This window comes from Cervus canadensis, chromosome 3, assembly GCF_019320065.1.
Source record: "Cervus canadensis isolate Bull #8, Minnesota chromosome 3, ASM1932006v1, whole genome shotgun sequence".
Taxonomy (NCBI): Eukaryota; Metazoa; Chordata; class Mammalia; order Artiodactyla; family Cervidae; genus Cervus; species Cervus canadensis.
The window spans coordinates 103,476,315-103,498,657 of record NC_057388.1 but is presented as its reverse complement, the minus strand read 5'-3'; the positions used below and the strand labels follow the sequence as shown (position 1 = coordinate 103,498,657).

General features: G+C 37.4%; 1 protein-coding gene and 1 pseudogene across 1 annotated transcript; both read left to right on the top strand.

The window, feature by feature from the left end:
- The first annotated feature begins 1,325 nt into the window (after positions 1-1,325).
- Positions 1,326-2,252, top strand: LOC122438009 (olfactory receptor 140-like). The gene has a single exon (XM_043462467.1). The coding sequence runs from the start codon at positions 1,326-1,328 to the stop codon at positions 2,250-2,252; it is 927 nt and encodes a 308-aa protein (XP_043318402.1).
- A 12,462-nt stretch (positions 2,253-14,714) lies between these two features.
- Positions 14,715-16,326, top strand: LOC122437905 (annotated as a pseudogene).
- The last annotated feature ends 6,017 nt before the right edge of the window (positions 16,327-22,343 follow it).

Below are 22,343 nucleotides of genomic sequence, written 5' to 3'. Positions count from 1 at the left end.
GACTTGTGTGCACAGATACACATTCATATATAGGGTAAGTGTCCAATAAATATTTTTGAATGAGTGAAGTTGTAATAGGTAACTAACTTAACAATAGATTTATCTATGCTTGTGTTAGTCTGTGTATATATGTATAAATGTATAGCTACCTATCTCTGTACATTACCTTAAAGAATCTTTCTGTTCTCCACATTAACTTTGCATTTTTAGAACTTTGAAAATAAGGATTTCCTCTACTTGAAAGATCTTTGTTTACTGAAAAACTGTGCAATAGTTATTTTTTATCCAATTTTCTGGAAGCTGTATATTAATTGAATACATCTATGTTGAATTCAATGTAAAACATAATTTTGAAGAATACTAAATATCAATTAACAAACACTATAACTATCTTGAAAGTAAAAAGACCACTAGCATACTTTTTCCTAAAGGCAATTAAATATTTTCATATTTACCTCATAAGGTCCATCAAAAACTGTTAAACTTTCCAACTTCCCTTTCAAATGTGTATTTTTGTCTCTTATAAAGTAGAGAGCAATAATAAACAGAGCAGAAGAAAAAGAACACATGAATTCCCCCTAGGTTTGTGGTCTGGAGAATCAGGCATATTCTTACCCATATTGAATGACAATTCGCCAAGCTTTCACTCATCATATAATAGATTTCAGACACTGCAGACATCATGTCAGGCACCATGGTTAGTGAGAAAACACAGTTGAATAGTTTATGTGTTTTGGTTCTACCAGGCGGAGTGTGTCACCAGTGAATTCTGCATATTTACCAAAACCCTCTGCTTACGATAAATTTTATTGACCGTGTCTTTCTTTCCAGTTAGAGCTGAGGGTTCAAATGTAAATTCTCATGAAAAAAGGAGTAACTCTTACCTGTGTGGCACCTGTCACCTTACAAGATAGAAGATGCACACCTAAGAATTTAATGCAAGCTGTAATGTGACAGAGGTGGGCTTAGAAACACAGGGCACTGAGATTCTAAGCAGAGACACGTGGAACTGGAACCTGAATGAGAATCCAGGTCTCATGGAGACAGCCCAGTGTTTTCACAGTAACTACAGATCATGTGTTGCCCTATAGGTAATTTTCGGGTTACAAGTACAACATGTCTGAAGAGATGGAAAGCATCATGGAGAAAATAAGAAAGACATGAAACAAGTACTGGGGCAAAGTTCCAAGGACATGCTCCACAACTGCAGTGACTGCTCTGTTTTTGTTGCAAGAAATTCAGACTATCATGCTATCATGATTAATAGGTACAATTCTTGATTCCTTTGTAGGTAATTCAGGACCCAAGAACACATTGCTTCCTAAATGGAGCCCCTCACATCTCCCAACAACATGACTAAATTTCTTCTCTTGGGACTCACACAAAATCCACAACTGCAGAAAATACTCTTTGTTGTCCTTTTGCCCATTTTCCTATTCACTGTGCTAGCCAACCTGCTCATTGTCATCACCATCTCCCTCAGCCCCACACTTTCAGCTCCCATGTACTTCTTTCTCACTCACTTGTCCTTCATAGATGCCATCTTCACCTCTGTCACCACGCCCAAACTGATCACTGACCTGCTGCACCAGAGGAGAACCATCTCCTGGGGTGGCTGCCTGACTCAGCTCTTTGTGGAGCACTTCCTGGGAGGAGTAGAGGTTATTGTCCTCATTGTCATGGCCTATGACCGCTACGTGGCCATCTGCAAGCCTCTGCACTATGCGACCATCATGCAACAGGGGCTCTGCAAGCTCCTGGCGGTGGTGGCTTGGATCGGGGGGACCCTGCATGCCACTGTGCAGATTCTTTTCACGGTAGACTTGACCTTCTGTGGCTCAAATGTCATTGATCACTTTATGTGTGATTTCTTCTCATTATTAAAACTTGCCTGTAGCCACACCTACACTCTTGGAATGGTGGTGGCAGCTAACACAGGGGGCATGTGCTTGCTCATTTTTCTCCTGCTCCTCATCTCCTACATAGTCATCCTGAGCTGCCTGAAGTCCCATGGCTCTAAAGGACGACGCAAAGCCCTCTCCACATGTGGCTCCCACTTTACAGTAGTGGTGCTTTTTTTTGTCCCTTGTATATTCACCCACATGCGTCCTGTGGCCACTTACCCTGCAGACAAGTGGGTGACCGTGTTCTATGCAATCCTATGTCCCATGTTAAATCCTATCATTTATACAGTGAGGAATGCAGAGGTGAAGGTTGCCATGAGGAATTTGCTAAAGAGGAGAGTCACTTAGGATGTTCATGATGCCAATAAATTGATGATTTACATTAATAGATAGTATTGCTCCTACAGTAAATTTTGTTAGAATGTAAGAAATTTTCAGATCATTGACATAAACAGAAAAGCCCAGAACCATTATTATTTAATTATTTAGTATTGATATATTTTAGGCATTTTGATAACTTTTAACATACTTTCTAGAGAATGCAATGTTCATGTTCATAGCTTCAGATTAGACAGTGGAAAGAATAACTATAAATCTCTGGTTTGATAATTATAAAGTATTTTTTTCTCCAGAGTCTTACATTTTATTTACTAAATTTTTCATATATGTTACTTGCATGCATTTCCCCCCCCCCCATATGACACTGATCTCAAAATTTCTTGGTTTTTTCCCCAGCCTGTGATAAAGCAAAAAGAGATTGAAATTCTTAGGCAGTCGCACAGGAAAGGGAGATTTGAGTGAAGGAATCACAGCTGAAACAGTGTTTTTGTACTATGCATTTACCAAAAGCCAAAATATAGGCACCCACAAAAGGGGAAAAGAATAATTCACAATCTAATCATTTCCTTGACATGAAAAACAAACCAGAAATGTTGAAGTTAGTCTTCATTTGCTTTTTTAAAAAATATCCTTAATTGGTTATGATATGTGTAGGTGTATAGATAAGAAAATTATTTGCAGTCTTAAAAAAAAAGAAAATTATTTGCAGTCTTAAAAAAAAAAAAAAAAGAAAATTATTTGCAGTCTTAACAATTCAGTTTATCTTTCCAGGAGATGGTGTCAGTATGCTGTAGCCTTGTCTCACATGTATATTTTAGCATGACAAGCTTTTTCTTTTTGTAAGTTCAAGTATGCTAGTCCACTTGCCTTAAAGCCCAACATAAGTATGTTAGCATAATTTTTTAAAGCAAAACCCCTCTTCAGAGTTCTTTCTCATTAGTGAAAACAAGTGCTAATGTTGGTCTTTATAAAAGTGTATTCACTAATGTAAACTTACAGGAAATTTGTGGATGCTTACAAAACATAGGTCATCTTACATTGTTGCATCACTATTAATCAGAGTTTCTGAAGTACAGCATTCCAACTCATAGTTTCTTGTTACAAATGTCAGTTTGTCAAACTCAGTGCTCAATTGGAGCTATTTCTTCTGTAATTTGACCACATAGAAATATGGTACTGGGGTGATTGTCTTTACTAAGCTGTGCAAAGTTATTTCAGGAGGCAAGAATACACAATGGGGAAAAAAAGTGCCTCTTCAACCACATTCCCTTACACCATATACAAAAATACACCCTAAATGGATATAAAGATCTAAATGTAAGACCAACCCTTATAAATCCCTAGTGGAAAATGGGTAGAACACTCTTTAACATAAAAAAACAGAATATGTTTTTGAACTTTTAGATCTGTCTTTGTTTTAAGAAAATAAAAGAGTAAAAAAGCCCTTCGTGGTCTCAAATGAAAGCCTGGCTGTTTTCAAAGTCCTCTTGTTCTCTGTAGGACTTGAATCCCATTTATTATCCCAAGGGAAAAGCATTTGTGGGAACTTGCACACAGCCTTTTCAGTCTTTCTTGTGTGATTATCAGAATTAATCCATATCTTTAGTGAAAAGAGCATTTAACATGTTGTGTTTAGCTCCTGGCTTCCTCTCTTTTCAAATATTGACTCCACACAACAGTTACCCCTTCTTGGTTCTCTAATGCTTTCAAACACATGAATTGTACATCGTTCTTGCTCTTCTGGTTGTTTTTTATTGAAACAGTTATCACAAAACCACCATTCTTGTTTTTCCATGTAACAAAAACTGTCACTCCATTTAATTTTCTAGTTTGAGGTTAGTGGTATCTCATAAAGAACTACCGTAAATTATTACAGATTTTGAGGCACTATACCAGTTTTATTATACTTATGGTTATCTAGAAGGAGCAGTGGAAGATAGGAATAGATTGGGAGTTTCAGATTGGCATGTACATGTTGCTATATGTAAAGTAAAATGTCTTTTTTCCATTGTATATACTTGCCTCCTTTGTCAAAGATAAGGTGTCCATAGGTTGGTGGATTTATCTCTGGGCTTTCTATTCTGTTCCATTGATCTATATTTCTGTCTTTGTGCCAGTACCATACTGTCTTGATGACTGTGGCTTTGTAGTAGAGTCTGAAGTCAGGCAGGTTGATTCCTCCAATTCCATTCTTCTTTCTCAAGATTACTTTGGCTATTCGAGGTTTTTTGTATTTCCATACAAATTGTGAAATTATTTGTTATAGTTCTGTGAAAAATACCGTTGGTAGCTTGATAGGGATTGCATTGAATCTATAGATTGCTTTGGGTAGAATAGCCATTTTGACAATATTGATTCTTCCAATCCATGAACACGGTATGTTTCTCCATCTGTTTGTGTCCTCTTTGATTTCTTTCATCAGTGTTTTATAGTTTTCTATGCATAGGTCTTTTGTTTCTTTAGGTAGATATACTCCTAAGTATTTTATTCTTTTTGTTGCAATGGTGAATGGTATTGTTTCCTTAATTTCTCTTTCTGTTTTCTCATTGTTAGTGTATAGGAATGCAAGGGATTTCTGTGTGTTAATTTTATATCCTGCAACTTTACTATATTCATTGATTAGCTCTAGTAATTTTCTGGTAGAGTCTTTAGGGTTTTCTATGTAGAGGATCATGTCATCTGCAAACAGTGAGAGTTTCACTTCTTCTTTTCCTATCTGGATTCCTTTTACTTCTTTTTCTGCTCTGATTGCTGTGGCCAAAACTTCCAACACTATGTTGAATAGTAGTGGTGAGAGTGGGCACCCTTGTCTTGTTCCTGATTTCAGGGGAAATGCTTTCAATTTTTCACCATTGAGGGTGATGCTTGCTGTGGGGTTGTCATATATAGCTTTTATTATGTTGAGGTATGTTCCTTCTATTCATGCTTTTTGGAGAGTTTTAATCATAAATGAGTGTTGAATTTTGTCAAAGGCTTTCTCTGCATCTATTGAGATAATCATATGGTTTTTATCTTTCAATTTGTTAATGTGGTGTATTACATTGATTGATTTGCGATATTAAAGAATCCTTGCATTCCTGGGATAAAGCCCACTTGGTCATGGTGTATGATTTTTTTAATATGTTGTTGGATTCTGTTTGCTAGAATTTTTGTTAAGGATTTTTGCATCTATGTTCATCAGTGATATTGGCCTGTAGTTTTCTTTTTTTGTGGCATCTTTGTCTGGTTTTGGAATTAGGGTGATGGTGGCCTCATAGAATGAGTTTGCAAGTTGACCTTCCTCTGCAATTTTCTGGAAGAGTTTGAGTAAGATAGGTGTTAGCTCTTCTCTAAATTTTTGGTAGAATTCAGCTGTGAAGCCATCTGGTCCTGGGCTTTTGTTTGCTGGAAGATTTTTGATTACAGTTTCGATTTCTTGCTTGTGATGGGTCTGTTAAGATCTTCTATTTCTTCCTGGTTCAGTTTTGGAAAGGTTATACTTTTCTAATAATTTTGTCCATTTCTTCCAAGTTGTCCATTTTATTGGCATAGAGCTGCTGGTAGTAGTCTCTTATGATCCTTTGTATTTCAGTGTTGTCTGTTGTGATCTCTCCATTTTCATTTCTAATTTTGTTAATTTGGTTCTTCTCTCTTTGTTTCTTAATGAGTCTTGCTAATGGTTTGTCAATTTTGTTTATTTTTTCAAAAAACCAGCTTTTAGCTTTGTTGATTTTTGCTATGGTCTCTTTAGTTTCTTTTGCATTTATTTCTGCCCTAATTTTTTAAGATTTCTTTCCTTCTACTAACCCTGGGTTCTTCATTTCTTCCTTCTCTAATTGCTTTAGGTGTAGAGTTAGGTTATTTATTTGGCTTTTTTCTTGTTTCTTGATGTAAGCCTGTAATGCTATTAACCTTCCCCTTAGCACTGCTTTTACAGTGTCCCAAAAGACAACCTCTTTAACAAGTGGTGCTGGAAAAGCTGGTCAACCACTTGTAAAAGAATGAAACTAGAACACTTTCTAACACCATACACAAAAATAAACTCAAAATGGATTAAAGATCTAAATGTAAGACCAGAAACTATAAAACTCCTAGAGGAGAACATAGGCAAAACACTCTCCGACATAAATCACAGCAAGATCCTCTATGACCCACCTCCCAGAATATTGGAAATAAAAGCAAAACTAAACAAATGGGACCTAATGAAACTTAAAAGCTTTTGCACTACAAAGGAAACTATAAGTAAGGTGAAAAGACAGCCCTCAGATTGGGAGAAAATAATAGCAAATGAAGAAACAGACAAAGGATTAATCTCAAAAATATACAAGCAACTCCTGCAGCTCAATTCCAGAAAAATAAATGACCCAATCAAAAAATGGGCCAAAGAACTAAACAGACATTTCTCCAAAGAAGACATACAGATGGCTAACAAACACATGAAAAGATGCTCAACATCACTCATTATCAGAGAAATGCAAATCAAAACCACAATGAGGTACCATTACACGCCAGTCAGGATGGCTGCTATCCAAAAGTCTACAAGCAATAAATGCTGGAGAGGGTGTGGAGAAAAGGGAACCCTCTTACACTGTTGGTGGGAATGCAAACTAGTACAGCCACTATGGAAAACAGTGTGGAGATTCCTTAAAAAACTGGAAATAGAACTGCCATATGACCCAGCAATCCCACTTCTGGGCATACACACTGAGGAAACCAGATCTGAAAGAGACACGTGCACCCCAATGTTCATCGCAGCACTGTTTATAATAGCCAGGACATGGAAGCAACCTAGATGCCCATCAGCAGATGAATGGATAAGGAAGCTGTGGTACATATACACCATGGAATATTACTCAGCCGTTAAAAAGAATTCATTTGAACCAGTTCTAATGAGATGGATGAAACTGGAGCCCATTATACAGAGTGAAGTAAGCCAGAAAGATAAAGAACATTACAGCATACTAACACATATATATGGAATTTAGAAAGATGGTAACGAAACCCTATATGCAAAACAGAAAAAGAGACACAGAAGTACAGAACAGACTCTTGAACTCTGTGGGAGAAGGTGAGGGTTGGATGTTTCGAAAGAACAGCATGTATACTATCTATGGTGAAACAGATCACCAGCCCAGGTGGGATGCATGAGACAAGTGCTCGGGCCTGGTGCACTGGGAAGACCCAGAGGAATCGGGTGGAAAGGGAGGTGGGAGGGGGGATCGGGATGGGGAATACGTGTAACTCTATGGCTGGTTCATATCAATGTATGACAAAACCCACTGAAAAAAATAAATAAATAAATAAAGGAAAAAAATAAAGTTTTTAGAGCAAAAAGTAAAATGTCTTTAGATGAAAAAATAAATTAAATTAAATTGAAAACTAAAAGACACAAACAAACAAACAAAATAGTAGTCCACAGGGATCTTTATCATCTCAGACAGTTATTTTATGAATTCAGGATAAATTCTCCATCTTTTGTTACTTACTGATAAGAGAGGAATGAGTGCTTAGATGTATTCTTTAAATATTGAATGTCTTACATGTAACATGCGGGGTTGCTTGATTTCATTCACTTACTAGGTAAGCAGTAAACCATCAATATTTGATGAAATTTAGCAGATAGTAAGATCTTCAAGTGGTTCAATGAAGTATTGAATGACTCCTTATCTAATCCCTTATGATCCACAAAAAGCAATATTGAACTAAATATATGTGGAGATCCAGATGCTCTAAGAAGCCCATATTAAGTCTTGCAAAGAAGACAACAATGAAAGCTATCCAGATTTATATAAAAAAAAAAAAAAAAAACTCTTCAGACATAGGCATAGAGGGAACCAATGTCAACATAGTGAAAACCGTATATTATAAACCTACTGCAAGAATCATTCACAATGGTGAAAAGCTGAGAGCATTTTCTCTATGATCGGGAAGAAGACAAGGCTTCCCACTTTCACCACTACAGTGTTGGAAGTCTTAGCCATGACAGTCAGAGAATAAAAAGAAATACAAGGAATACAAACTGAAAAAGAAGCAAAATTCTCACTATTTGCAGATGACATGATACCATACATAAAAATCCTTAAAGATGCTACTGGAGCTCATCAATGAATTTGGTAAAATTGCAGGATACAAAGTTAGTACGTATGAATTAAATAAATTCCTTTATACTAACAACAAAAGATCAGAAAGAGATATTAAGGGAACAATCCCATTTACAATAGCAACACAATGAAATATGTGCCTAGGGAAAACCTACCTAAGGAAGTAAAAGACATGTGCTCAGAAGCCTATAAGATACTGATGAAAGAAATAAAAGATGACACAAACAGGTGGAGATATATACCATACTCTTAGATTAGAGGAGTCAGTACTTTGAAAATGACTATACTACTCAAAACAATCTACAGATGCAATGCAATCCCTATCAAATTACTGTTGAATTCTTGCTCACAAAATTAGAAAAAAAGATTCTACAGTATGTATGGAAACATGAAAGACAGGAAAAGTGAAAGAAATTCTGAGAAAAAAATAAAACAACAGAAGAATCAGGGTCCTTGACTTCAGACTACACTATAAATCTACTGTAATCATAATATTATGATATTGGCACAAAACAGAGATAAAGATCAATAGAACAGGAGAGAAAGCCCAGAGACAAAGGTTTGTCACCTATTTATAACAAAGGAGGTAAGAATATAGAATGGAAAGAAGACAGTCTCTTCAATAAAAGTTGTAGGGGAAGCTGGACAACTTTGTGTGTTTCAACTTCTTGAAATTAGAACACTCCTTAACATCAGACACAAAAATAAGCTCAAAGGGGATTAAAGGTCTATATTTAAGGCTGGACAGTATAAAACTCTTACAGAAAAACATAGGCAGAACACTCTTTGACATAAAATGCAAGATGTTTTTTGACCCACCTCCTAGACTAATGAAAATAATAATAAAAATAAACAAATGAGATCTAATTAAACTTGAAAGCTTTTTCACAGCAAAATAAAAAGACAACTCTCAGAATGGGACAAAATATTTGCAAACAAAGCAACCAACAAAAGATTATCTCCAAAATATACAAAGAGTTCATGTAGCTCAATATTTTAAAAAATAAAAAAAAAATGGTAGAAAGTATGAATAAACATTTCTCCAAGAATACACCCAGATGGCCAAAAAGCACATTAAAGAGGCACTCAGTATCTCTAATTATTAGAGAACTGTAAATCAAAACTATAATGCGGTATCATCTCAGGTGGGTCAGAATGACTCCCATCAAAGAAATCTACAAACAATAAATGTTTGAGAGGATGTGGAGAAAAGAGGAACCTCTTATACTGTTGATGGGAATGTAAATTGCTGTACACATTATGGAGAACAGTATGAAGTTTCCTAAAAAAAAAAAAAAAAATTGAAAATAGTACTACCATATGACCAAACAATCCTACTCCTGGGTATATACCCTGAGAAAAATCATAAAACAGAAAGATCCATGTCCCCCAGTGTTCATTGGAGCACTATTTAAAATAGCCAGGATGTGTAAGCAACCTGAATGCCCATCAACAGTGGAATGAATAAAGAAGATGTGGTTCTTATAGTCAGTGAAATATTACTGACCCATAAAAAAAGAATGAAATAATGTCATACACAGCAACAGGGATGGCCCTAGAAATTGTCATGTTGAGAAGTAAGTCAAACAGAGAAAGACAAATATCATGCTGGTATCACTTATACGTGGAATCTTAAAAGGGAATATAAATGAACTTACCCACGAAGCATAAATAGCATCGCAGAGGTAGAAAACAAACTCATGGCTACCAAGGGATACAGTAGCGGGACGAGTGGGAAGATCAGGGTTAACATGTGCACACAAGTGTATGTGAAATAGAAGAGCTAATGAGGACCGAGGGTGTAACACAGGGATGCTAGTCAATACTCCCTAATGTCCTATATGGGAAAAATCTAAAAGACAGTGTATATATGTGTAGCTAATTCACTTCACCGTACACCGGAAACCAGAACAGCATTGTGGGTCAGCTCTACTCAGATTAAAATATATATATATATATTTTCCTCATATATATATAGGCAGAACTGGTTTTGTGTTATTAACTAAACAACCAAATAAAATACCTATAGTATTCTAAATCCCCCTGAGACAGGAGATTCTCAGAGGAAGAAGTTAACATTTTTTAAATTCCCAAGTGTATTTCAAATCCATATTTTAATGCCTTTACAAACTAGGATGAGAAAAAATCTTTTGAAAGCCTTTGTGACAGATGGATGCTAAAGAAGACTCTGGCTAGCTATTTGGTGAGTTTTTACATGAGAGGTAATGTGAGGTTAAGAAAAGATCAAAACTTGAGGTCAGACAGCCTTGAATTGTATCTTCAGGTCTACTTCTCACTAACTGTATGTCCTGGGGTATAAGAATGACTTTACTTGAATTTGGATTTCTCTTTGAAAACTGCTTTAGAAGATTATTTATAAGGGACATACACATTAAAAAAACAAAACAAACAAAAAAAATGGAATCATACTCTACTGACCAAAGAAGGTACTTCTTGGCTGAACCATTTACCTAATTTATAAAACCTCAATGCAAATTAAGTTTGACTCTTCAAAAATGAGGTCTGTTACCAAATACAAATCATAAATGTGTGTATATGTCATAGATATGTTTATAGTCTCCCCTTTGACAGAAAGATTCAGGCTTCTACTATGAGGATCTTATATGTTTTATTGAAGAAATCAATGAACATCATGATGTAACAATATTTAGTAAACATCTTATGGTAAGGAAAACATGATGGAGATTAAGACAACTAGCTTCAGAATCAGGAGACATGAGTTTTATGTCACACGGTGCCAGCATCTTCTTCTATAACCTTAAAAAGCTTTCCCTATTTCTACAAGTAGTTTACCTAGGTAAATTGCAATTTGTTTCCAAGTTGTGTGATTCTGCCCAAGTCAATGTGCTTATTGCCATAAAAATTGCCATAAAAATCTATTTCAATTTGTGGGCTTCCCTGGTGGCTCAGCAGTCAAGAATTCACCTGCAATGCAGGAGATAACGTTTTGATCCCTGGATCAGGAAAATCTTCTGGAGGAGGGCAGGACAACCCATTCTGTTATTCTTGCCTGGAGAATCCCATGGATAGAGGAGCCTGGTGGCTACAGTCCATAGGGTCTCAAAGAGTCAGACAAGACTGAAGCAACTTAGCACACGTGCACTTCAGTTAGTAGTAAAACTCAAAGACTTATGAGACCACAGTACACCTTACAAAACGTTTCCATTCCTGATGAACAGCATAAGAGATGTCCTCTGGAGTGGAAGTGTTTGGATTGGACCAAAACAATAAGAACTCCACTCTTGAGTCTTTGTTACTTTGAGAACGTGTTTCTCTCAGTTCAATTGCTCAGTCATGTCCGGCTCCCTGTGACCCCACGGACTGCAGCACGCCAGGCCTCCCTGTCCATCACCAACTCCTGGAGTTTACTCCAACTCATGTCCATTGAGTCAGTGATGCCATCCAAACATCTCATCTTCTGTCGTCCCCTTCTCCTCCCACCTTCAAACTTTCCCAGCATCAGGGTCTTTTCAAATGAGTCAACTCTTCACTTCAGGTGGCCAAAGTATTGGGGGTTTCAGCTTCAGCATCAGTCCTTCCAATGAATATTCAGGACTGATTTCCTTTATGATGGACTGGTTGGATCTCCTTCCTGTCCAAGGGGCTCTCAAGAGTCTTCTCCAACACCACAATTCAAAAGCTTCCATTCTTCAGTGCTCAGCTTTCTTTATAGTCCAATGCTCACATCCATACATGACCACTGGAAAAACCATAGCTTTGACTAGATGGACCTTTGTTGGCAAAGTAATGTCTCTGCTTTTTAATATGCTGTCTAGGTTGTTTCTCTACCTATTCTGATCTTTCTCTAACTATTGAAATACAAGATGCTGCCATAAGAACACTTTGGAAGGTACATGGTTTCTGGGAAATTAGTCCCTGAAACTATGAAAGGTCAAATCACACCTCAATTAGTTTCTGATCAACTGTGATAAGATCCATATATAAATCCACTTTCTCTCATTCTGGTTTATCCTTCCAGTTTGAGAATCTGTGTTGCTGACTCTTCAGGGTCTGTTCTTGGATTTATATTCTAGAAACAGACTTTCTCCTTGCATTGTTCTAGGAACTCCTCTTTTTAAAACTTATTTTCATGAACAACTTTCAATGTTTTAGACCCAACCCTGTTCTATTTCCATTTTGAGCTACTCTGCATTCTGCTGAGTTAGACTAGACTGGTATAGGTGTTTGAAAACAATCTTTCTACCCAGCACTGTAGTTATTTAAATAAAGACTGGATATCACACAAACTTATGAAAAGTCTTCTAGTAAAATGCTCTTAATAATTGAAATTTTATTACCAAAACAGCATCATCTCATCCTTCTATGATAAGAGTTATCTTGCCATTCCTTAATGTTTCTGCTACATGCATTCTCTTGCCTTCTTGTGCCATCTTCCCAAAGCATTCATCTTCTGGTTCCAGAATACTATGTTACTAATAGAATGAGAAATTTGAGGGACATCAATTTGCCAAAGAAAAGAGAAGGGAAAGCATAATGTAGTAACATGCATTCTACAAAGATTTTTTTTCCTTTCAAAGATAATGCAATAAAGAGCTTTATTTTTTTAATTATCCTAAATGAACACATAATTGTCAATCAACTCTACTCCAATAGAAATAATTTTAAAATGAATGCTTATCGTAATATATTAAAGATAAAATAATATATGAGGAAACAAAATATGTCAGCTTCATTTCATTTCCTTATTCTGAGGGAGTATCCCCAATACGTCAGAAAAAGGTTTAGGGTGCATAAAGTAAGAATTAGATAGAATTAATAAAGAGTTTTAGAAAAAACTGAAGGAATAGGAATTATATTTTCATTTTTCTTTGACCCCAGATTGCTCTTTCTCAGATTAAACCATAATGAAAAATACTTTTAAGGGAGAAAAATCATTTACAAATATGCTCAACACAGTAATTAAACATCTTTGGAAAAATTAGAAACAGTATGTAATGTTTAGCATTGGAAAAATGGACATTTGAAATACAGTGTGTCTCTTCGAATAACGTCTAGATTTAAACAGAGATGTTTTTAATTATTTTGCAATATCATTTAAACTTTCTTAAACTGTAGTATAGTATAGAGTGGGGACAATTTTGGATATACATTCGTATGTGTAGTAAAAGAAAAGAGTTGTGTCAGACTCTTTGCGACCCTGTGGACTGTGGCCTACCAGGCTCCTCCGTCCATGGGATTTCCCAAGCAAGAGTACTGGAGTGGGTTGCCATTTCCTTCTCCAGGGGATCTTCCCAACCCAGGGATCAAACATGGGTCTGCCTCATCGTAGGCAGACGCTTTACCATCTGAGCTACCAGGGAAGTCCATATACATAGTAAGTGTCCAATAAATTTTTTTTGAATGAGCAAACGTGTAATAGGTGTTTATCTTATGGTGGCTCAGATGGTAAAGAATCTGCCTGCAATGCAGGAGACCTGGGCTCTATCCCTGGGTCAGGAAGATCCCCTGAGGGAGGGCATGGCAACGCACTCCAGTGTTCTTGTGTGAGACTCCCAAGCACAGAGGAGCCTGGTGGGCTACAGTCCATGTGGTAGAAAAGAGTTGGGCTTGTCTGAACAACTAACACTTTCAATAATCATATCTGTTTTGGGGGACTTCCCTTGTAGCTCAGTTAGTAAAGAATCTGTTTGTAATGCAGGGGATCTGGGTTTGATTCTTGGGTCGGGAAGATCCCCTGGAGAAGGTAATGGAAACCCACTCCAGTATTCTTGCCTGGAGTATCCCATGGACAGAGGAACTTGGCAGGCTACAACCATGGGGCTGCAAGAGTTGGAGATGACTTAACGACTAAACCACCACCACCAATACATTTTACCTGTGTCTGTATTATTTTGTGAATGTATGTATGAATACCTAGTGCATTATCTCTTTATCTTAACTAGAAGACTATTTGTTTTTGTTTCCATTTTCCATAGCAAAGTTTTATTTTTAGAACTTTGTAAATAAGGAATTCATCTAGTTGAAATACCCTGAAAACCTGTATAAAAAAGTTTGCTTTTGCTTTTTTTTCTTTTTTTTTTTCAAGCCAGGTCACTGAAGCTGTAAATTTACTGAGTATTAGTATGTTATACTGTACATGAAGCAGAATTTTGAAGAATAAAAAAATGTCAGTTAATATACTATAATTATCTTCAACCCAATAACATATTTTTTTTGAGAGGCAATTAGATATTTTCACTCTTACCCCATAAGTTGTGTCAGAAACTGCTAATCTGGGGTGCAGCTTCCTTTCAAATGTTTGTTTCTCATAAAGTAGAGTGTAGTAATAAACAGAGCAAGAGAAAAAAGAACACTTGAATTTCTCCTGGATTTATGGTCTGGGAATGAGGCATATACTTACCCATGGAGAATGGCAGTTCGTCAAGCATCTACTCATCACCTAGTAGGTTTTAGACACTGCAGACACCATGCCAGGCACTACGGTAAGTGAGGAATACAGCTGAACAGCACACGTGTTCTGCTCAGTACCAGGTGTAGTGCGTCACCTCTGACTTACGCATATTTCCCTAACCTTCCTATTTATTATATATACTCATTGGCATTGTCTTTCTTTTCACACATAGAGCAGAATGTTCAAATGGAAATTGTCAAGGGAAGAGGGACTCATTCTTTCCTCTTGAAGATAATTCTAAACTTATGAGATATATCTATGAATTACAATTTGTAACCTTACAGACAAAAAGGAGGTCTTAAAAGCATGGGAAGTCAAGATGAATTTGCAGTCACATGGAGCTGGAACCAGAATGGAAATCCAGATCTCAAGTACATAGTTCAGTGGTTTTTTTAGTAAATAAGATGTGTAATGCAGTATAGATATTTTACAGATGACAGGTGCTGGATTTCTGAAGTGGTGGAAAGACTAATGGAGAAAATGAGAAAGACTTGAAAGAAGCACTGGAGTAAAGTACCAAGGACATGCTCCACAGTTACAGTGGCTGAACTATTTTCTTTTTTCCTAAGAGATTCAGGCTAAAGCTTTCATAATTAAATGATATCATTCTTTACTCCTTTGTAGGTAATTCAGGACCCAGGAAGATATCAGTTCCTAACAATGTGACTGAATTTGTTCTCTTGGGACACACACAGAATCCACACTTGCAGAAAGTACCCTTTGTTGTCTTTTTGTTCATTTTCCTATTCACTGGGCTGTCCAGTCTTCTCATTATCATCACCATCTCCCTCAGCTCCACACTTTCTGCTCCCATGTACTTTTTTCTCAATCACTTGTCCTTAATAGATGCATCTTTCACCTCTGTCACCATCCCCAAAATGATCCCAGACCTGCTGCACTAGAGGAGAACCATCTCCTGGACTGGCTGCCTGACTCAGCTCTTTATGGAGCACTTCCTGGGAGCGTCAGAGACCATCGTTCTCACTGTCATGTCCTATGACCTCTATGTGGCCATCTGCAAGCCTCTGCACTACACGACCATCATGCGACAGGGGCTCTGCCAGCTCCTGGTGGTGGTGGCTTGGACTGGGGGGATCCTGCATGCCATGGTGCAGATTCTCATTATTGTCAGCTTGACCTTCTGTGGTCCCAGTGTCACTGACAGCTTCATGTGTGATTTCTTCTCACTGTTGGAACTTGCCTGCAGCGACACCTACAGGCTTGGAATTGTGGTGGCAGCTAACACAGGGGGCCTGTGCTTGCTCATTTTTTTTTTTTTTTCATTCTCTTCATCTTCTACATAGTCATCCTGAGCTCCCTGAAATCTCATGGCTCTGAAGCATGGCGCAAGGCCCACTCTACATGTGGCTCCCACTTTACAGTAGTGGTGCTCTTTTTTGTCCCTTGTATGTTCACTTACACGCATCCTGTGTCCACCTATCCCGTGGACAAGTGGGTGGCTGTATTCTTTGCAATCCTCACTCCCATGCTAAATCCTATCATTTACACAGTGAGAAGCACAGAGGTGAAAATTGCCATGAGAAATTTGCTGAAGAGGAGAGTAACCTAGACTGTTTATGAAGCCAAGAAAGTAACGATTTGTATACATAGTGAGGGTTGTACCAGTTGTGAATTATTACAGAAAATAAGAAATTTTGCTGATTATTGACAGAGAAAAAGGCCCAGAAACTATATGTTGATTATTTAACTCCAGTGAGGCATATTTTAGGCATTTTGTTAACTTTTAATGTACTATTTGAAAACTTCAATGTTCATGTTTATAACTTCAGATTAGGCAATGGAAACAACTATAAACCCCCGGTTTGATTATTATAGAGCATGTTTTTCTTCACTGCCCTACATCTGCTTCATTAAATTCTTCATATATGCCTTTTGGATGAAATTGGCTTTTCTTTAGGACATTGATCTAAGACCTCTGTCTATTTCTGTTTATAGTAAATTAGGAATAGAAATTCTTTGCCAGATACACTGGGAAGGGATAGTTAAGTGAAAGAATCAGACCTAACTTTTTTTTTCTTTGTACTATGAATAATCATAGAAGCAAAACAGTCAACTGCATGGAGAGGAAAGAATCATTCACAATCTGAATGTTTTCTTGGCACAAGGAATAAGCCAGAGATTTTGAAATTATTCTTCATTTCCTCCATTTTCTAAATATCCTTATGGCTAATCTACTTTTTTTAATATATGAAAAATCTTCCATAGCAAGAATTGAGAGTCATTTGATACAAGGGTTAACATCTTTTATTATGTCTCAACAAAAAACATGATTATGCTTCAAAGTTATTGTTCTTTTAGAACTTTGAAAATAAGGAATTTGTCTACTTGAAATATCCTTGTGTGCTGAAAACCTGTGTAAAAAGTTTGTGTGTTTGTGTTTTTGTTATAAACCCAGGTCTCTGAAGCTGTTACATAAATTTACATTAAATTAGCACTTCATTATCTGCAGCATATTCACTTCAGTTGATTTATCCATTTACTAAACTGCTAGCTTCACTAACAGTTATACAGAGTTTATTGTCATTGTTTAGCCCCTCAGTTGTGCAAATCATCTGTCCATGGGATTTTTAGGCGAGAATACTGGAGTGGGTTGCAGTTTCTTCCTCCAGGTGATCTTCCCGACCCAGGAATTGAGCCCACATCTCCAGCATTGGCAGGCGTTTTTTGCTTGTTTGTTTGTTTTTAATTCACCAGGGAGGCAATACTAGTTTTACAAAGAAGCAAATTAAAGCCAAAGTGGTTTACTAATTTACTTGCCTTGCTTGATACACGTTTCCCCCATTAGTGTGTCAGGAACTGTTACTGAAACTCAGCTCTCTTTAAAAAAAAATCAGCTAGAAACTTCCAATTCAAGTCTTAAAACTCAGTTTTACTTTCTTTCAAGTAAACAGTTGTCTGTGGTATGTTTAGGTCTACTAATGAGAATATCATCTGCTGTCTTAATGATTCACTTTATCCTTCAAGAAGGTGGTGTCAATATGCTATAGCCTTGTCTCAAATGTAGGAATACATTTCAGCACTACAAAATTCTTCTTCTTTTTGAAAGTTCAATTTACTTCAATTTAAAAAATGTCCAACATTAGTATGGTAATAGAATTTTTTAAAGCAAAAATATTCACGTTTCTTTTCTATTAATGAAAACAAATACTAACATTGGTCTTCACAAAAGCAAAGCGTGTAAGGTGAATTTTCGAAAATGGGGGGATATCTGTAATGATTCTCTATACCCATGGAAAATACCAAGTCATCCTACTTATTACAACACTGTTGGTAAATCAGAGCTTCTCTGAATAAAACACTCCAACTCATGGTTTCTTCTCACAAATGTCACCTTCTCAGACTCAGTGGTCAACCGGAGCTCTTTCTTTCATAATTTGACCACACAGCAATGCCCCAGTATGGTACTAGTGTGACCACATTTACTAAATTGTGCGAGGCTGTCTCCAAGAGGCGAGAATATACCATGAAGAAAAGACTGTCTCTTAAAGATCATCTCTTACACTATATACAAAAATAAACTCTAAGTGGATTAAAAACCTAAATGTAACAGTGGATACTGTAAAACTCCTGGAGGAAAACTCAGGTAGAATACTCTTTGACACAAACAGCAGCAGCACATTTTTCGAAACATCTCTTAAATCTGACTTTGTTTTATGGCTATAAGGAGTAGAAAGCTTTTTATAATCTCAAATGAAAGCCTGGTTGCTTCCAAAGTTCTCTTCTTTTTGGTAGGATTTGAATCCTATTTATTGTCCCAAGAGAAAACCATTTGTAGGAAATTCCACTAAGTCTTTTCAGTCTTTCCTGTGTGGTTTTTAGAATTGACCCATATATTTAGTGAAAAGAGCACCTAAAATTCAGGGTTTAGTTCCTGGCTTTTCAAAATATTGGTTCCAGGAACACACTGAGCATTTGGTATTTCTCTAATGCTTTAAAACATATAAATTTTATCTTCTTTGCTCTTCTGGTGGATCACATTGAAATACTTATTGCAAAACCACCATTCTTTCTTCTCTAGGTCACAAATACTATTACTTCATTTCAAGTTTGAGAATAGTTGTGGCTTATATATAATTACTATGAATTATTACATATTTTTAGGCCTTATGTCAGCTATGTTTTCAATGCCTTATTCTTATTGGAACATATAAACGTTGTTCCTGGGCTTTTGAAGATACCACAAATCTAGCAACTTATTTTACTTACGACAGATAAACAGAAAAAAATGAGCTGTTCCTTGCATTTTGCTGAAAGGGTTATAGAGACTTTTACCTATAAGCATTTTAGTTGTCTATCAATGAGTCATAATTTAGTGCACAGAACAGAGATTAGCTCAAGTTTGTGGAACAGTGGATGTGAGTTCACCCCTTCTCATATAAATACTAAAATCACATCCAGCAGCTGACAACCGTACACCGGGGTGGGGGTTGAAACCTACCAAAATAGATGCCCTACATCCAAAGGCAAAGAAGAATCCACAATAAGACTGTAGGAGAGGCACAGTCGTGGTTAAATCAAATCCTATACCAACCTGGTGGGCAACTCACAACTTGGAAAGCAATTTTACTGCAGAACTTCTGCCACAGGAGTGAAAGTCTTGAGCCCTCGGACAGGCTCACCAGAGTGGACATCCAGCACAGGAGTAGGAGCCCAAGAGGATCTGGATTTGAAGGCAAGCAGTGTTTAATCACAGAAAGTCCACAAAGACGAAAGTAGCAGAAACTACACTCTTGGAGGGTATACACACGGTTGTGTACATATTAGAATTTGGGGGGGGGGGGAATAAACAATGACATTCCAAGAGACGGGGCCGGACCTACTTTCTAGTATTGGAAACTGCAGAAGCGGGGCATGTCTTTGGCTCATCGTAGGGACAAAGATGACGGCAGTGGTAAATCTGGAGACCACTCATTGGTATGAGTCTTTCTGGAAGCCACCATCAGACCCACTCTACACCTATAGGCTCCTTTGATGGATACCTCAAGAAAGCAACCAACAGGATGATTGCAACCAACCAGCATCAGACAAGCTTCTCATAGAAGTCCAGAACACAACCTTGCCCACCAGAGTGATAAGACCCAGCTCACTCATCAGTATACAAGAACCAGTCCCTCCCATCAGGAAGCCTACATAAGCCACTTGAGACAGCCTCATCCACCCAAAGGCAGACAGTAGAAATAAGACTACAAACCTGCAGCCTGTGGAACAGAAACCAAATTCACAGAAAGTTAGAGAGCATGAGCGCATATGGCCCAGATGAAGGGACAAGATAAAACCCCAGAATAACAACTAGTTCAGTTCAGTCACTCATTCATGTCTGACCCCGTGAACCACAGGATGCCAGGCTTCCCTGTCCATCACCAACTACTGGAGTTCACCAAACCCATGTCCATTGAGTCAGTGATGCCATTCAACCATCTCATCCTCTGTCATCCACTTCTGCTTCTGCCCTCAATCTTTCCCAGCATCAGGGGCTTTTCAAACGAGTCAACTCTTTGCATGAGGTAGCCAAAGTATTGCAGTTTCAACTTCAACATCAGTCCTTCCAACACACACCCAGGACTGATCTCCTTTAGGATGGACTGGTTGGATCTCCTTGCAGTCCAAGGGACCCTTAAAGGTCTTCTGCAACACCACAGTCCAAAAGCATCAACTCTTTGGTGCTCAGCTTTCTTTATAGTCTAACTCTTACATCCATACATGACCACTGGGAAAACCATAGCCTTGACTAGATGGACGTTTGTTGACAAAGTAATGTCTCTGCTTTTTAATATGCTGTCTAGTTAGGTCATAACTTTCCTTCCAAGGAGTGTCTTTTAATTTCATGGCTGCAATCAACATCTGCAGTGATTTTTGAGCCGAGAGAAATAAAGTCAACCACTGTTTCCACTGTTTCCCTATCTATTTCCCATGAAGTGATGAGATCAGATGCCATGAGCTTAGTTTTCTGAATGTTAAGACTTAAGCCAACTTTTTCACTCTCCTCTTTCACTTTCATCAAGAGGCTCTTTAGTTCTTCACTTTCTGCCATAATGATGGTGTCATCTGCATATGTGAGGTTACTGATATTTCTCCCAGCAATCTTGATTTCAGCTTGAGCTTCATCCAGCCCAGAGTTTCTCATGATGTACTCTGCATATAACTTAAATAAGCAGGGTGACAATATACAGCCTTGGCGTACTCCTTTTCCTATTTGGAACCAGTTTGTTGTTCCATGTCCAGTTGTAACTGTGGCTTCCTGACCTGCATACAGGTTTCTCAAGAGGCAGGTCAGGTGGTCTGTTATTCCCATCTCTTTCAGAATTTTCCACAGTTTATAGTGATTCACACAGTCAAAGGCTTTGGCATAGTCAATAAAGGAGAAATAGATATTTTTCTGGAACTCTCTTGCTTTTGCAATGATCCATCAGATGTTGGCAATTTGATCTCTGGTTCCTCTGGCTTTTCTAAAACCAGCTTGAACATTTGGAAGTTCACGGTTCACGTATTGCTGAAGCCTGGCTTGGAGAATTTTGAGCATTACTTTACTAGCATGTGGGATGAGTGCAATTGTGCAGTAGTTTGAGTATTCTTTGGCATTGCCTTTCTTTGGGTTTGGATTGAAAACTGACCTTTTCCAGTCTGGCGGACACTGCTGAGTTTTTCAAATTTGCTGATACACTGAGTGCAGCACTTTCACAGCATCATTTTTCAGGATTTGAAACAGTTCAACTGAAATTCCATCACCTCCACTAGCTTTATCCGTAGTGATGCTTCCTAAGGCCCACTTGACGTCACATTCCAGGATATCTGGTTCTAGGTGAGTGTGAGTGATCACACCATTATGATTATCTTGGTTGTGCAGATCTTTTTTGTACTGTTCTTCTGGTGTATTCTTGCCACCTCTTCTTATTCTTGCCAGCTCTTCTGTGTATTCTTGCCATATCTGCTTCTGTTAGGTCCATACCATTTCTGTACTTTATTGAGCCCATCTTTGCATGAAATATTCCCTTGGTATCTCTAATTTTGTTGAAGAGATCTCTAGTCTTTCCCATTCTATTATTTTCCTCTATTTCTTTGCATTGATCACTGAGAAAGACTTTCTTATCTCTCCTTGCTATTTTTTAGAATTCTGCATTCAAACTGGTATATCTTTCCTTTTCTCCTTTGCTTTTCACTTCTCTACTTTTCACAGCTATTTGTAAGGCCTCCTCAGACAGCCATTTTGCCAATAAGTGCAGTGGAATTTGGCAACTTACTGAAAAGATAAATCTTAGTAATGATAGTGAAAGTGATCCAAGATCTTAGAAAAAGAATGGAGGCAAGAATTGAGAAGCCACAAGAAATATTTAATAAAGACATACAAGAGCTAAAGAACAAACAAACAGAGACAAACAATACAATAATTGAAGTGACAAATATCTTAGAAGGAATAACTAGCAGAATAATTGAGGCAGAAGAATAGATAAGTAACCTGGAAGACAGAATAGTGGAAATCAGTGCCAAAAAATAAAGAAAAAAGACTGAAAAGAAATGAAGACAGTCTAAGAAACATCTGGGGCAACATTAAATGCACCAACATTTGCA